The sequence below is a fragment of the Neofelis nebulosa genome, chromosome 8 (genome assembly GCF_028018385.1).
Source record: "Neofelis nebulosa isolate mNeoNeb1 chromosome 8, mNeoNeb1.pri, whole genome shotgun sequence".
NCBI classification, from domain to species: domain Eukaryota; kingdom Metazoa; phylum Chordata; class Mammalia; order Carnivora; family Felidae; genus Neofelis; species Neofelis nebulosa.
The window spans coordinates 3,523,419-3,540,119 of NC_080789.1; the positions used below are offsets into that span (position 1 = coordinate 3,523,419).

The 16,701-nt window shown below is 59.4% G+C and overlaps 1 protein-coding gene across 2 annotated transcripts in view; it reads left to right on the forward strand.

Annotated features, from left to right (window-relative positions):
- Positions 1–16,701, forward strand: part of CELSR1 (cadherin EGF LAG seven-pass G-type receptor 1) — a 139,472-nt gene that overhangs the window by 100,458 nt on the left and 22,313 nt on the right. For both annotated transcript variants that reach the window (XM_058740985.1, XM_058740986.1), the window contains exons 9-19: positions 69–235; positions 5,188–5,373; positions 6,418–6,531; positions 7,412–7,586; positions 8,589–8,730; positions 10,363–10,483; positions 12,484–12,667; positions 13,005–13,106; positions 13,722–13,816; positions 14,306–14,515; positions 15,726–15,909. In XM_058740985.1, the coding sequence (XP_058596968.1) occupies positions 69–235; positions 5,188–5,373; positions 6,418–6,531; positions 7,412–7,586; positions 8,589–8,730; positions 10,363–10,483; positions 12,484–12,667; positions 13,005–13,106; positions 13,722–13,816; positions 14,306–14,515; positions 15,726–15,909 (1,680 nt within the window). The remainder of the gene's footprint in view (positions 1–68; positions 236–5,187; positions 5,374–6,417; positions 6,532–7,411; positions 7,587–8,588; positions 8,731–10,362; positions 10,484–12,483; positions 12,668–13,004; positions 13,107–13,721; positions 13,817–14,305; positions 14,516–15,725; positions 15,910–16,701) is intronic.

A 16,701-nucleotide genomic window follows, 5' to 3' on the forward strand; every position in this document is an offset into this window, starting at 1 on the left:
CCCTGCAGCCGGCAACGGTTCTCAGAGGCTCGTCTGATACCTGGGGCCCCGCGTTTCTGTGTCCGCAGTCATGCCTCACCCCCAGCGCTTCAGCGGGGAGAGCGTCGTGTCCTGGAGCGACCTGGACATCACCATCTCCGTGCCCTGGTACCTGGGGCTCATGTTCCGGACCAGGAAGGAGGACGGAGTGCTGATGGCAGCCACCGCAGGCATGGCCTCCAGGCTGCGTCTCCAGGTGAGGGGGCACCACGTCCCACCCGGGTGAGCTGAGTGGGGCAGCCAGAGCCACCCAGGCAGCACCCCGCCCCCCCCCCCCCCCAGGAAGCACAGGCTTCCCGCGCACACAGGCAGGGAACCTCACCCCTGTGCCGCCTCCCTCCGCCCGCACCGGCCCAGCGGGGTCCCCAGAGTGAGGAAGAAAGGAAACACGAGCCTGCTTTCCCAGCCAGCCGCACAATCCCGCCATTCATGCCAGGGAAGAGCGCAGGGAATCCGGTGTGCAGCCACGATTCCCCCTGGGGGGATTGATTCCAGCACTTTCTTTTCTTCCATTATTCCTGAGACAGGGGGCGGGGTGCACGGGCTGGCTGGACCCAGCAGCCCAGCTCCTCAGCTGCGAAACTCAGCCAAGGCGTGTTGTAGACAGCGGCTGTGGCCTGCGGGCATTTCGGAACTAGAGGGGGCGCAAGCTGCACCTCCGGGTAGAGATGGGGGGCCCGGGGTTGCGGTGCCGCGTGCAGGTCTGTGCCCCGCGCTCTGTCGGGGCTTTCCTCGAAGTCCCGAACGCTGAGTCTCCTCCCGCGTGTGCTCTCTTTACCTTTTTGCAATTTACTGTGTTGTCTATTTTAAATGTCAGATAAGCAGAGTTCCTAAAAACCTTTTATTTTCATTTTTTTTAATGTTTATGCATTTCTGAAAGAGGGAGAGGACACAAGCGGGTAAGGACCGGACAGAGAGAGGGGGAGACACAGAATCTGAAGCAGGTTCCAGGCTCTGAGCTGTCAGCACAGAGCCCGACGTGGGGCTCGAACCCACGAACCGTGAGATCATGACCTGAGCTGAGGTCGGACACTTAGCCGACTGAACCACCCAGGTGCCCCTCCTAAAAACCTTTAAGAAATGGTTTAAACACACCGTATTCGTTAATCTCTGTGCCACAAAGAGCTCTCCCTGCATTTTCCCTGCTCCACAAAGATTTCACTTGGAAAAACAAGGAAAGTTATTACCGTTTGTGGAAGTCACCCAGCGACCCTGTCAGGCTGCCTTCGTGCCTCTGGCCCAGTGTCCTGGTGGCCGGAGGGAGGGGCTCTCACCCTCGACGCCAGCCTGTGGTTTTGCGATATTCGAGGGCCCAGGAGACCCTGCCACCCGGGGAGCCTGGGTACGGGCCTGCTCTCTCTGGGCTCCTGGTGCCTTCTGTCTACAGTGACGGGGGGAACGGGAGGTTCTTGAGTAAACCCTCCACCTCCGAGCCCCTCGGCCAGGGGGCCACACCCAGGGATTGTCCCGCTTAGAAAGTCCACTTTCTGACCCTTCTCAGAGCTGATCTGCCTCCTGACGCAGCAGCGGCATATGGGACCTGTTCCTCGCCACTGCCCTGGGCCCTGGGGACTGGTCCTTCTGCCCGGTGAGGAGTGGCCTTAGTTCCCAGACAGAGCAGGCTGTGCTGCGGTCAGAAGGTCAGACGTGAGATGGACCCCACGGAGCATCCACTCCAATCTCTTTTTGCTCAGCAGAGGCCTAGAGACTCTGGGCTCTGGGCCCCATGGTTCCCTTGTGCCCCGGGCTCTGTAGTGCCCACAGGATCCCCTCCCATCGCCTCTGTGGGCTGTCCACCTGGAAGCACTTGGAAATGGCAGGGGCAGCGGGTGGGGACACAGGCACTGTCCAGCGCCTCCTGCGGGCTCTGTGTCGGAGGTCAGTGTGGGCAGGACCTCGAGGGCTCCCAGTGGACAGGCAGGCCCCAGACTTGCCCACAGATCAGTGAGGACAGGGTGCCAGGGGGCCACGACTAACCCTGTCCGGGCAAGGGGGCTGGGGGCTCAGAGCCCGGACGGAAGCCTCTCTGTCTTCCACCTGCCTGGCTCACCTGCGTCACTGCTCTGCGGCATTTCCAGCGCGGACCCATTTGGGGGTGCTGAAGGGGGTACCTCTGTGCATCCGATAATTTAGTTGTCGCTGTTTCTCCTTAGTAACTCGTGACTTCATAGGTTTCCAGGCAGTCCCAGAAGCTAGGTCCGGGCCAGAACTTGGCAAGCACACTTTTGCCTCAGGATGGCATTTTTCTCTGCGGTTATCTCACTGTGGGAACAAATTAAATTGGCTCTTTCGATTCAGGTGATGAATTGGAACTTGTAGGTTGTCCTTTGGCAGCGGGGTCTCCGTAGGAAAAAAGTATGCTTTCAGGAGGAACAAAACTGAAAGCCACAGACTCCCGTATTGTTTGAGTAATTACGTTATGGGTAGCTAATCCAAAAATTTAGTTTTTTTTTTTTTTTTTTTTTTTGGCCAGGGACTGTGGCCAGCCCCTCCCTGTGGAAGGCTGGGTGGTAAGAGTGGTGGCCTTGGGGGGAGTCCTCCAGACCTCAGTGGCCACCCAGAAGGGCGCTCCAGGGCCCGAAGGCCGGTCAGCTGGGCGTACTGGAATGTTCTGGGTTATTGCCATGTGGTGTGTTTGAACACAGGCCTCCTGCAGACCCTGTAAGCTCTGTGGGGCAGCCGCGTAGGTGTTCCTGGCCTCCGCGGCAGGCCAGACAAGCTACGTAGTCATCCTGCAGCCCAAACAATTTGGGTAATTGCACTCAGGCGCCCTCGCTTCGCCTGCATTGTCAAGGGAGATAACCTGGCCATTGTTGAATGCTGCCCCTCTTAAATCCGGCGACAGACCTGAGGTGGTGAGCAGTTACTGTGCATGGGCCTGGAATTCATTCTGTTGCCTTTGTCTGTAGACATATGTCATTTTTATTGTTGATCCACTGGCCTCAGGGTTTTGTTGCAAGGAAAGAGCATAGCCAGGGAGATTAAGGACATTGACTTAAACTTCTGTGGACAAATGGGGACAAAGCCGAAAAAGGTAAAAAAGTCCTCTTTATTTCACTCTCGATTAAGACCCAAAACCAAAAGGGGCGCCTGGGTGGCCCAGTCGGTTGCGCGTCCAACTTCGGCTCAGGTCACGACCTCACGGTTCGTGAGTTCGAGCCCCGCATCGACAGCCCCGCTGACAGCCCAGAGCCTGGAGCCTACTTCGGATTCTGTGTCTCCCTCTCTCTTTGCCCCTCCCTTGCTTGCACTCTCTTTCTTTCTCTCAAAAACAAATAAACATTTTAAAAAAATGAAAGGAAAATAAACATTAAAAATTTTTTTAAAAAGACTAAAAGCCAATATACGTTATTGGTTGCATAATCTTGGTAATCACTTAAAAACATTTTCTGTTTTCCATTATGATTTCTTCTTCGATCCTTGGGTATTTAGAAGTATGTTTCTGGATTAGCAAACAGGTGGCGTTTTCTAGTAAATCATTTTGTTGTTGATTTTTTGCATAGTTGCAGGTCAGGGAAGGCATGCTGTGTGATTTCAGACCTTTGAAACGTGTAGAGACCTGCTTCGCAGCCCAGCATTTCATCGTTTCTTTGTGTATGTCCCACCTATGCCTTGAAAGAATGTGTGTTCTATAGCTGTGTTCTGTAGTGTCCTATATACATCAAGTGAGTGAAGTTTGTTAATTGTGGCATTCAGACTTTCTATGTCATTGTTGATTTTTGTGTCTGCTCAGTTGCTGAAAGAAGTGAGTTTTAAAAGTTTGCAACCCTCATTGTGGATGTCTCTCTTGTTCCTTTTAGTTCTGTCAAGTTTTGCTTTATACATTTTGAGGCTGTGTTGTTAGGTGCATACAAATTTAGAATTGCTTTATTTTCCTGGACAAGTGACTGTATCATACTATGAAAATTACCTTATGTCTAGAATTTTTTGTTTGCCTTCATGTCGACTTTGTCTCCCTTTGTCTCACTCTACTTTGTCTCACATTAATGGAGCAACACCAGCTTTCTTTTGGTTGGTGTTTACGTGATGTGTCTTTTTCTAGCCTTTACTTTCAACGTTTCTGAATCCTTATATTTTATGTTTGTCTCTTTTAAGCAGTGCATTCGTAGTTGTTTTTTTTTTTTTTTTGTAACCTATTCTCTTACTTGAAGCGGTCTTTAAACACGAGTATCTTAGGTTAGTTGCATTGCTATTTTCCCATTTCCTTACATGTCTTTCAACATGGTAGCAGTCTGTCCTCGAGTCTGTGTCTGATGATTCTATTTTATGGATCCACCCAGGGCGGCGGGGGCAGGGGTGGTCTGTTTCCATCCATTCTTTCTTGTGTCTCTTGGTTTTCACACACACTGTCTTATCTCCTTGAGTATGTGGTTATTTTTGATTGAGTGCCGAACATCATATTAAAAACATAGATAATTTGATGCCAGAATGGTGGTGTGGCTGTCCCTCGTGTTTGCTTTCGATGGGCACCCCCACATACCTTGGGCGGGTTCCGAATCCCAGGTTCTGTCATCCTAGCCCCAGGAGCCTGGAAAGCTTTGCTCCTCTTTTAGGCTCAGCTGACAACCATCAGCGGAAGGAAACCCTGAGCTCCTTTCTGCAGATTTCCATTTTCTACCTGGTCGAGGCTCTGTAACCCAGCCTTGAGTCACTCAGTACTGCATCTTGTGTTTCTAGGTGTTCTCAGGAAGAGGGTTGGTCCATGAGGGGAAACGAGATCTTGGCGTTAAAGATATTTTCTTAAAACAGGAATGTCTTAGGCCAGTTATTTTGTCTATGGCTTTTTTTTTTTTTTTGGTACGTATATATAAATGTGGTGGCTTGAATCCCATCTCAAAAAGTGGAACATCTGCCTCCACAAATAAGAGCCCAGTAATCATCAGAGTCTGTGACTGTTCCCAGTAATTAAGCCCCACGCGAGTTATCTTACCTGCCCTCTGTCCACATTTGACACTTCTTGCCACAGAGAAAGGCATAGGATCTTGAAGAGTGTTACGGGCAACAAGAAATTACACTTGGCCTACTTTTTAAGTTTATCTGTGGCCCAGTGCCCTGTTTGCACGGCTCTGTTACGTAAGTGACTGCAGAGTATTTTCTGTTCTGCTGTCGTCACATCAGTTGGTAGGTCTGGCTCTCCCTGTCCTACAGATCCTGAACAACCACGTCCAGTTCGAGGTGTCCCACGGCCCCTCGGACGTGGCATCCATGAGGTTGTCCAGGTCACGCGTGACTGACGGGGAGTGGCACCACCTGTTGATAGAACTGAAGAGCGCCAAGGAAGGCAAAGACATCAAGTACCTGGCGGTCATGACCCTGGATTACGGGATGGACCAGGTGAGTTGGCACCCTTGCCCTCTTTGGAACAGGCACCTTCGCGGGGCCTACGGAGAACCGAGTGACCCCTCCACGTGCCAGGACGTGCCGGAGCCCCGGAGGATTTTGGGGCACACGTTCGGGCCCCCCTGAGTTTGGGTCTCACATCCCGCCTTACGCTGCGGTCACCAGTGTCTGTACCTCCTCCCCCCTGCCAGATGGCCAGCTCCTGGACTCAGGAACTGGACTCTATCCGTCTGTTATCCCATCGTGGTACCGTCGGCACCCGCGGCAGTGGTCTCTTTCAGCAGAGCTGACCAGAGTAACGACTGCGGCTTGGTGCTGTGCCTCTGGGGCACACAGATAAATAACACACGGGTCCTCGCCCTCAGGGTGGGTGGCGCGTGAAGGTGGGTGAGCAGATGAGCCCGGGTGAGCAGAGGGGGCAAGCGATGGGCGAGTGGCATTCAGAGCATGCTTGGTGAACCGCACTGGATTTCTACTGGTGGCGGCTGGTAACGAGAGGCCCTTTTTCTGGGACGTCTGCCCACTTCAGGGGCTGCTTGTGAGTTTTGTGCCCTCGAGGTCTAGGCGCATCTCCCACCTGGCTCTGAGGATAGACAGCTGTTCTGTTCCACCTGCAGCCTTGCAGGGCCTGAGGGTCCAGCAGCGACGTTCTTAGATGCCTGCCGTCCTGCTCGTACTTTCCATTCGCTGCCGTCTTCTAGTTCACCAGCATTTTCCTGCAGTGGCTCATCAGCGGTGCCCCTTGTGGAGGTGGGAGGGTTGCCCCTGTCCCCCCGGCTGGCCATCTTGGCTGGGCCGGGCGGGGAGGACGTGTATCCTGTGACCCGGTCCCCACTCCTGCCTGTCACACACAGACGGCCGCGTTCTCTCCTAAGAAGGCCGAGCCCGGCTCGCCCCTCTGTTTGGAGGCCCACGTGTCCTTGGGCTGTGGGGAGCTTGCCCAAGTGACCGCGTCGTCAGCCTCTGGGCGTGTTCCTCCCAGAAGATGTTTCCGGAATGTGGATGTAGCGCCCCCCCCCCCCCCCCCCCCCTCCACAGGACACGGTGCAGATCGGGAACCAGCTTCCGGGGTTGAAGATGAGAAGCATCGTCGTGGGCGGCGTGTCTGAGGATAAGGTCTCCGTGCACCGTGGTTTCCGGGGCTGCATACAGGTACGGCAGAGCCGTGGCGCCCGCCCCCGCCGTGGGCAGCTCGGGGCCCTTGGTCCACCCGCTGCCTTTCAGTGAATGAGTCATTCGTCTGATAGCCGACCCAAGCTTAACAGTCCCGCTTCCAGCTTAGACCCGTCCTCCCCGTGGTCCCCTCCGGCCCTCCCCCCGCATCCCCATCACCGCATCACCGTCCGCCACTGTGGCTTTGCCTTCACGTCCTGTGTGGCACGTGCCCCCCCCGCTGCCTCCCCCGGGCCCCCCCCCCCCCCCAGGCCCACCTGAACCTGCTCATCCCCCGGAGCAGGTGTCCTATCAGCAGCCGGAGTGACCTGTCAATCGAGTAGCTCCGCTCGCGTGCCCCTGGCCCCCCGCTGCAGGAAATGAACTCCCGACCTGCCTCCCCTTCACGGCCCCCACCCTCCTCGGTGGCCGGGCCGTACCATCTCTGAGCGCCAACCCCCTCCCCCGCCCAAAGCGCCGTCCCGCAGCGTGGAACTCGCCATGTGCGTCCCCACCGCGGTGATGTGCGGGCCGCCCCGCTACCCGGATGCCCCCGGCTCCCACGAGACGCCACCATCGTCGGCGGCCGCGCTCTCCCGCCACCCGCATTCGCTTTTCCTTCAGGACACCAGCCACGGAACTGTCGGAACGCAGACTCGCTCTGACTCCGTTTCCGGGCGGCTGGTCTACCCACCTGGCGCTCACGCCTGCCGTGGTTCCACCTCCCTGCCCCCCACGCAGGTCCCAGCTCTGTGCATACGTGAAGGGTTGCTTTTTGACGACCAAGAGACCTTGGGGCCCTCTTACCCCCTGGTTACTTTGGGGGGTTCCCCCCACCCCAAGACAGGGGGCTGAATCCGGCTGCCCCTCTTTAACTCAGGGGGTGAGAATGGGCGAGACGTCCACCAACATCGCCACGCTCAACATGAACGATGCCCTCAAGGTCAGGGTGAAGGACGGCTGTGACGTGGAGGACCCCTGCTCCTCCAGCCCCTGTCCCCCGCACAGCCGCTGCCGCGACGCCTGGGACGCCTACTCCTGCATCTGTGATAAAGGTGGGAGCCCCGCCCACACCCCCCAGCACCCTGCAGCCCCTGAGCAGAGGGCTGTGCTTCGGCCTCGAAAACACACGGAGGAGAGTGGCCTTGGAGCAGCCCCCGACCCGTGCGGGTCTGCGGAGGGCGGAGCCTTGTCACTAAGGAGTGTGCCCTCACTCTCCTCTTTGTTTGTATTTACTTATTTTTGTATTCGCTTTAAATGTTTATCTCTGAGAGAGAGAGAGGGAGACTGCGAGTAGGGGCAGAGAGAGAGGGAGACACAGAATCCGAAGCAGGCTCGAACCCACAAATCGTGAGATTGTGACCTGAGCCCAAGTCAGATGGTCACCGACTGAGCCTCCAGGCACCCCTCTTTTAATTTTTTTTTTTTTTTTTTGAGAGAGAGAGAGAGAGAGTAGGAGAAGGGGCAGAGAGAGAGAGAGGGAGAGAATCTCAAGCAGGGTCTACACTGTCAGCACAGAGCCTGATGCGGGGCTTGCACTCACGAACCATGAGATAGTGACATGAGCCGAAGTCAGACACTTAACTGACTGAGCCTCCCAGTGCCCCTGGGCCTTCTCTTCTTAAAGTTCGTTCCCATGTCTGGTCCTCACCTGAGGCACAGGGGACACTCCAGGCTTTATCCTGAGGGCACAGGATGAAGGGAGGGGAAGAATTCGGGAACAGCCCACACCGTGGATGGTACTCTCAGCCTGAACGTTGAGGTGCTGCCACCCTGCTCCGCTCGTACCCGTCCCCCGTGTGTCCTGGGGAGGCCGGGCCTCCTGCCCTCCTGGGGGGCCCCTTTCTCTGCCCTTCCAAGTCTGACCCACCGAACGTTTGTGTTTCCCGTGACTCCCCCGTTTCCCTCGGGGGCATAGTCCGGAGAGTTGGGGGAGCCACGGTGGATCGCTTGAGACGTCTTCCCCTGCAGGCTGGGGCTCCAGAGGGCGGGCCCGTGATGCCTCGGGCAGATTCTGGCGGGGGGGCGGGGGGGGTAATGCTGGCCTGTCCCCGCAGGGTACTTTGGAAGGAAGTGCGTGGACGTGTGCCACCTGAATCCCTGCGAGCACGTGTCGGCCTGCGTGCACAGCCCCAGCTCCCCGCGGGGCTACGTGTGCGAGTGTGGATCCAGCCACTACGGGCAGTACTGCGAGAACAAGTAAGACGACCCGCCTGTCGCGTCCAGCGGCTCCTTCTCGTGACGCCTCTCCTCCTCTCTGTCACTTAGCACAAAGATACAGAGGATTCCAGATAACAGACGTGGTCGTTTGCTTGTTTGTTTTTCAAATGGGGCCAGAAACGAGTAAGAGTTGACCTGGCACCTGGGACGAACCGCGTTTGAGCACGCTCCCACTGCGGGGACATACAGCGTGACTCACGTGTGTAGAGCCCAGCCGTGCACAAAGCAGGCGGGCACTGGGGCGCGGGGGGCCAGCCCTGCAAGCCGGGAACAGAGCGTGGCTTTTTGGAGGCCACGGAAGCCTGGCAGAAGCGTGGCAGGATCGAGCGTGGGTCTCAGAGGGCCCCGGCCGCCGCGTGGAGCGGGATGGGAGCAGGTGAAAGCCGGAGGCAGGGAGGCCGGGAGGCCGATCGTGTCCCCGAGGGCTGGCATTGCGGGGGCAGAGGGCAGCAGAGGCGGGAGGGGGAAGGTGCCCTGCAGCTCTGGGGTCCCCAGACTGTGAGTGCAGATCCGTGAACACCTGACTGGAGCCCCCGGCTCGGCAGTTCTGGCGTGGTTATTTTTATGCCCCTGCTGTGTACGCAGTCAGTACTTAATAATCGCTTGCCAGGCGAGTGAGGGAGTATGAGAGGTTCACCGCCGGCTGGGCGGGTGGGTGGACGGAATGCCATCAGCCGAGACGGTGAACACGGGGCAGAGCCCGAAGGACGTTTGGTTGGGGAGGTGCGTCCCACAGGTAGGGGGTCTGCAGATGATGCTCCCGTGTGTGGTCAGGGTGGGAGCGGAGGTAGGGTGACAGTGACAGGCAGCGGCCAGAGCCCGGGAGGGGTGAGCGTGGCCTCGTGACCTTCGACGCCACACGTCTCTGGGCCTGCTGGGCTCCCAGGGCACGACTGGGCCTGTGTCGTGATTCTGAACCCACCACTGGCTCCAGCCCATGGCTGCACGGAGCCGACCACGGTTCAGGTCACATCCGTGGAAAGGCAGCTCTGAGCGTCTCCGGGGACGTGGCCAGTGTTTGACTCAGGGCACCCGGGAAGGCGTGGATGCCCCGGAATCCCTTACTCAGGGTCTGCCCGCCGAGGACCTTTTGCCGATAGGCGCCCCCCCGCCCCCGGGTCCTGCGGAAAGGTTGCCCAGGGCAGTCAGGCTCGGTCTGCTCTGTTGGGGCTGGGGTTGAGAAAGTCTGGCTTGATAGTGGGGTCACTTGTCACTGAGCCCCCCCGTGAGCCAGGCGTCCTAGGGTGGACACCGATGGGTGCCGTCCCCACGGCTTGGAACGTGGCGAGGTCACGCTGATGGGACGTAAGCCCAGTTTGGGGTACTCGCCTGTTCTTCCGGGTAGAAGAAAAAATAGCGAGCAAACAAATCATTTTAGAAATAAGTTTTGCAGGTAGAAGCCCTCCGGACATGGGGCCCCTGGAGGCTGGGATTCTGAGGGGTCACGGGAGAGTGAGGCTGGGGACGAGCAGGGGGGGATACGGAGGCCACTGCAGGGGGAGGGAGGGGCCCAGAAGCAGGGTAACTCAGCCTCCCGGCCTGCGACAGTCTTCCTCTGGCTCCAGGAAGGGTTATGCACACCTTCCCTCTGCTGGCCTGTTTTCCCAACAGGATCGACCTTCCGTGCCCCAAAGGCTGGTGGGGGAACCCCGTGTGTGGACCTTGCCACTGTGCCGTCGGCAAGGGCTTCGATCCCGACTGCAACAAGACCAACGGACAGTGTCAGTGCAAGGTGAGGCCCGGCCCGCGGGCGGATGGAAGCCACGTCCCCACCGCCACCTTGGGGAGCCAGCCCCGCGGGATGGGCGAGTGCAGGGACGCGTCTGTTTGGACATAGATACACACACCCGTGCGTGCACACACACCCGCGCACTCACACACACATCCACCTAGACATACACACACGTGTGCTCAAGCCCTAAGCCCCGGGAAATCGCGACTCACCGATGTCCCCAGTACACCTGGGCTGGTCTTTATCCCTGCGCTGGTTTGGCCCGTGGGAACCCGAGTCCTTGGCCCCACGCCCCGCTGGTAACCGGAAACAGTCTCTGAGAGCCTGGCTCACCCTCCCACCACTGCCATTCTCCCACTTTCCTGGTCTTTTATCAAATTTCCTCTCCGTGATGGCTGTAAGTTTTAATCTGTGAAAAGCTTTGGGGCGCCTGGGGGGCTCAGTCGGTTAAGCGGCCGACGTCGGCTCAGCTCAGTTCGTGAGGTCGAGCCCCGCGTCTGACTCTGTGCTGATGGCTCGGAGCCTGGAGCCTGCTTCCGATTCTGTGTCTCCCTCTCTCTCTGCCCCAATCCTGCTCACACTGTCTCTCTCTGTCTCTCAAAAATAAATAAGTGTAGGGGCGCCTGGGTGGCTCAGTCGGTTGAGCGTCCGACTTCAGCTCAGGTCACGATCTCGCGGTCCGTGGGTTCGAGCCCCGCGTCGGGCTCTGGGCTGACGGCTCAGAGCCTGGAGCCTCCTTCCGATTCTGTGTCTCCCTCTCTCTGCCCCTCCCCCGTTCATGCTCTGTCTCTCTCTGTCTCAAAAATAAATAAATGTCTAAAAATATTTTTTGAACTATGAAAAGCTTTGCCTGCACCCCACCTGGGGTGTCTGTCATTCTCCTGCATGGTGCAGTCACCTCGTGGTGCCAGTCTGCCACAGTGCTCTTGGGACAGCCCGTGGGAGACCGCCCCCCCCCCGCCCCCCCCCGGGTGTCCTGGAAAATGCCACACACCTTCAGAATCATGTCTACACTGCTATGTTGAGCCGCTGGTCACTTGAAACCCAGAGGAGAGATCTGACCCCCTTGATGAAGGTCGCAACTGCCAGGGCGTAGGGTTGTGCCCACCCAGGGAGGGAAATGGCCCTCACAGGTACTCGTGGCCGTTTAACATCAGTAACGTCCCCTGTGCACCATGGTGCTTCCAAAAACCGAACGCTGCCTCCTGAAACGCTTACGTCTGCTCCAGCCGGAGCAGGTCAGGACTGGGCCAACCACATGGAACCAGACTGGGTGGGTCACCTGTGGGAGGAAGGTGGGGAGGGTATTTGGGAAAAATGTACCTGGGATTTGTTCTCATCAGATATTACAGAAAATGCACAACAGTATCTAAAAGGTGACGGTGACACCCATCTCCCCTCCGGGGGCGACTGCTAACATTCTAGGGCCTTCTCCAAGACACTAAAACACACACGGTGGGGACAGTTCCACGCTCCTTCCTGACACAGGAGCGTGGACACTGGCCGTGGCTCTGCCCAAGTCACAGCCCCATCCCAGTCTTCACCGGGGACGCTTGAGTGAGCCGTCAAGGGCAGTGTGGCCAGTCAAAGCCTGGATGGGCACAAACCCAGGACTTTGTGATCTGAAGCCCGTGCTGTTGGCCGTCACCCTGACCTGCCCAGTGGTGGACACTAGGTGGCCTCTGGTTTCTCTCGGTTAAAAAAGACGTTGCAAGGGCCATCCTTGTCCTTCAATCTCCATTTGAATCCAGTATTTTCTAGGACAGATAGGCAGGCTTCCCACAAGTCTTTGCTAAGAAGTTAGAAAGGTGCTTTCCTGGAGACTGCACCTGCCCGTCCGCCATGGCGGGCACCCAAGAAGCCCCCGGCGGGGGGTTGTGGGTGGAGGGCAGCAGAGAGAGGCCCAGGAGCCGCGCTGTAACGTTGACGCGCTCCGGAAGAATCGAGGTGTAGACCCCATCCGTGTGTGGAGTCCCACGCACGGCTTCTGGCTTTCGCAGGAGAATTACTACAGGCCCCCGGACCAGGATGCCTGCCTGCCGTGCGACTGCTTCCCGCACGGCTCCCACAGCCGCGCCTGCGACGTGGACACTGGGCAGTGCGTCTGCAAGTCGGGCGTCATCGGCCGTCAGTGCAACCGCTGCGACAACCCTTTCGCCGAGGTCACCATGCTCGGCTGTGAAGGTCCGAGCTGCCCCTTGAACCCCGCAGGCCACGTCGCAGGGACAGGCTGCTGGGCGTGTGTGTGCGTGCGTCCACGTGTGCACAGAAGACTCCCGGGGCTTGGGGCGGGTCGGCAGCCTCCCGGCCTGCCTGTGTCCACAGGAGCTTCTAGTGACCTGGCCCTCGCAGAGGGCATGGGTCAGAGCCAGGGCCCCGCCCTCGTGCGTTCTCACGCTGATGAGGGAAAGTGCAGGGGTCCGGTTCTCGACACGGGTGCAGCATGTGGGGCCCTGTGCACCCTCGCGGCCACGGCCATGGCCACGCCCGGTTGAGTGGCCTTCTTTCCCCCGTCCTCCAGTGATCTACAACGGGTGTCCCAGAGCATTCGAGGCCGGCATCTGGTGGCCGCAGACCAAGTTCGGGCAGCCGGCCGCGGTGCAGTGCCCCAAGGGATCCACGGGTAAGTGCCTTGGCCTGTGGCATCCGTTCCAGGCAGGAAATTGGTCGAGGCACGTGGCTTACGGGAGACTTGGCCGAAGCATGGGAACTCACGGGACGTTCTGCGTTGACGAAATTTTGTTCCCTTAACTGTCAGTGGCGAAAGCTGGAAAGGCTGTAACGCAGACATGAGGGGCATAGTGGCCGGGATCGGGCAGGCTGCGTCGCTGTTCCCAGCGCTGGGTTCTCTGTCATATGGGGGTGGGAGCCGCGTCCGCGCCCCGAGGGGGGTCGGGAGGTCCAGTGAGACCACGCATCAGAGTCGGATTCGCAGCAGGCATGCGGACAGACGGACGCTCGTCATTTGGCAAACGACGGAGCCGATTTCTCTTCGTGGACTTGCTCACATATTGGCTCCTAATCGCTGGGCGGCCCACATGGCCCCTGGCACGAGGGGAGAGAGGTTGGGAGGGCCTCGAGGCCGTGGCACCTGCCGGGCCCCGGCCCCACCCAGGGCTGTGCTTCACTCCTGGAGTTCACGTCCCCCCTGAACAGACGGGATTTGCGTGCATTCAGATAAACGAGCGTAATTAACAATTGGAATTTCAGGGTTTCCTCTCTGTTCCCCGTTCCCCAGGGAACGCAGTCCGGCACTGCAGTGGGGAGAAGGGCTGGCTGCCCCCGGACCTCTTCAACTGCACCACCGTCTCCTTCGTGGAGCTCAAAGCCATGGTAGGCCGGCCTCAGGGGGGGGGCGGGGGGCGAGCACGCAGCGGGGTCAGGAGAGGGGGCAGGTGCGAGGCCTCCGCATCGCCCCAGCCAGGGGCTGGGCATGGCTTGGGTGCGTCAGCGCCCGCGTCTGTTCTGGGCACCCACAGCCGGGCGTGGCTGCTCCTCCCGTCGGGTCCAGCCCCGCACCTAGATCTGGAAACGCGGAGTCCCCACATTCCGGTCCCCTGCCCCCGATCTCGCCCGTTTGTTCCCACGTCTCGCTCTCTGTTCTTCCCTTGGTGGTCTCTTTCCAGCGCCTTTTGGCCTGACAGTCCCTCCTTTCTGGTTCCGTAGTTAACGACCAAAGTTCGTTTTGGGGTTTTGGACTTTTAAAGTCCTCGTCTGATGAGGAAGCTTTTACCGGAAGGGAACAGATTCCTGAGTGACAGGAAGGAGCAAAGCAGCCATGGCAGCTGTGCGGACGTCTCGGGTGCCCCCCCTTCTTTCCAGAATGAGAAGCTGAGTCGTAACGAGACGCAGATGGACGGCGAGCGGTCCCTGTGGCTGGCCAGAGCGCTCCGGAACGCCACACAGCACACGGGCGCGCTCTTCGGCAACGACGTGCGGACGGCCTACCAGCTGCTGGGCCGCGTGCTGCTGCACGAGAGCGGCCAGCAGGGCTTCGAGCTGGCGGCCACGCGGGACGCCCACTTCCACGAGGTGAGGCCGTGGAGCAGGGAGCCCTCGGGGAGGCCCCGCAGGCCGAGGACGCGCCTGGGCCCAGGCGTCCTGCGGGGTGGGCGGGCGGCCGGGGTCTGCCCTCAGCCATTCAGGGTCGCCGCACCCAGCGTCCCCAGGGCAAAACTTCGCTTTCCGCGCTGGAGCCGGCACGGGGGCCCGTGAGACCGATGGCAGGTGTTAGGGGCATTTTGGCGAGGGCACGGGCGGGTCACGGTCTTGGTGGTGGGGACAGTCATGGCCGCCGACCACTGACCACTCAGTACCCGCGTTCCGTGTGGTTTAGTGACTCGGCCCCTCACACCCACATCTCGTGACTTAGCACGGTTACTGCCACACTTTACAAGTAAGGAAACTGAGGCAGAGAGCGCCAAGGGCACGTAGCCTGTAAGGGGGCTCCAGAGTCTGTGCTCCCACCTCGAGGGCCTGCTTTCAAAGGACACGATGTCTCCTACAAAGAACGTCCTGTTTTCTGTTCGAGTAACTGGGCCCTAAGTAACGTTTGTTTAGAGTGGTGGGTGAGGAGATGCTCATTCGTCCCGACGTTTATAAAGTGCCGGGCGGTGAGCAGTGTCACCTGTGCTTCCTCCGGACTCCTCTCCGGACCTCCCCATCCTACAGAGCCCCCGGGGATCCTCTCATCCTCATGGAGCCCCCAGGGAACCTCTCCATCCATAGCAAGGCAGGGCCCCCTTGATTGCATTTCAATCCGAGCCCCAGTTTGGGCCAGTGGAATTTGTTCTTATTTCTGATTCTTTGCAAAAAGAAGTTCCCCTCCTGGTTTTCATCCCGGAGCCCCTATGGACAGCCCGGGTCACCTAAACCCTGAGACGGGGTGGGGGGTCAGGAGTGTCACCACAGGGTAACCCGCTCTGTGTCCTTGGGCCGCATCACTACATGGTCAGCAGAGGGGGCGGCGGGGGGGGGTGGAGTTCTGATGCAACCGAGGGCCCTCCACGTGCCTTGTCCCCTTGGCGTCGTGGGAGGGACGTGGGGACGCCCTCAGCAGGCTTCTCCGTGACACGTGGCTCCTGCCTCTGACACGGAAAACAGGGAGGATGTCTCCCCTTCCCTGAGCCTGGGCCGGCCTGGTCTGGGCGAGCTGGAGGCCTTCCCGAGCCGGCGTGCTCCCGGCCGCGCCCTTTCGGCCCCGCTCACCGCCTGAGCGCCCTCTGTGTGTCTGTCTGAGCAGGACGTGGTCCGCACGGGCAGTGCCCTCCTGGCCCCGGACACCCAGGCCGCGTGGGAGCAGATTCAGCGGGGCGAGGCGGGCGCCGTGCAGCTGCTGAAGCGCTTCGAGGCCTACTTCGGGAACGTGGCGCGAAACGTGCGCAGGACCTACCTGAGGCCCTTCATCGTCGTCACCGCCAACATGAGTAAGGGCGCCGGCCGCCCGGGTGCGCGCTGTGCTCCAGGCGTGGCCCCTGCTGGGCCGTCTTTAGGGAAGGGTCACCAGCCGTGGTTCCTCGTCCGCAGAGAGACGGGACCCCTCTCGTCCCGGTGTGTGAACCGGGGAGACGCGCACGTCACTCTCGCGCCCAGAGAATCGGGGGCAGCTGAGGTGAAACGCTGCAGGCTGGACCGTGGGGGTCCTTCCAGAACTTGGCTCTGAGGCTGTCTAGGGAAGCGGGTGTGGGGTCTGCCTGCAGGCCCAGCCCTCCGGGCTCAGGCCGGGGGGCGCAGACCCAGGGAAGGACGAGGGGCAGGCTGGCCAGGCACCTGGCAATGGGGGAGCATCTGTCTGCCCTTCCCGAGTCGGGGGCTGACGGTCAACAGGGCAAATACCTCACGAACTGAGCCACCCCAGCGCCCAGGACGGGCCATTCTGAGGTCCAAGGGTTTAAATGCTTCCTTCATGGGGAGCAAGGCCCCCTCCACACCCACCCAGACAGAGCTGGCAAGCCCCTGGGCGGGGGCCACCTCCCTACAGGCGGGGGGCCCTCGTCTCTTCTTGCAAATGTTTATTAGCACCGAGGTGGGGGGCACCGGGGCAGCCCTGGGGATTGCTTTATGTATATCCGTCACCGGAAGGGCCTGACTGAACCTTACCCCAGAAGTGGCGTCCCTGCCGTGAACCCTGGGGCTGACCGGGGAGGGGCCCTTGCACCCTCGCCAGATGTTCGTGCGGTCTGACCCTTCCCGAGCCCCCGACTCGGCCCGCCCCGTGC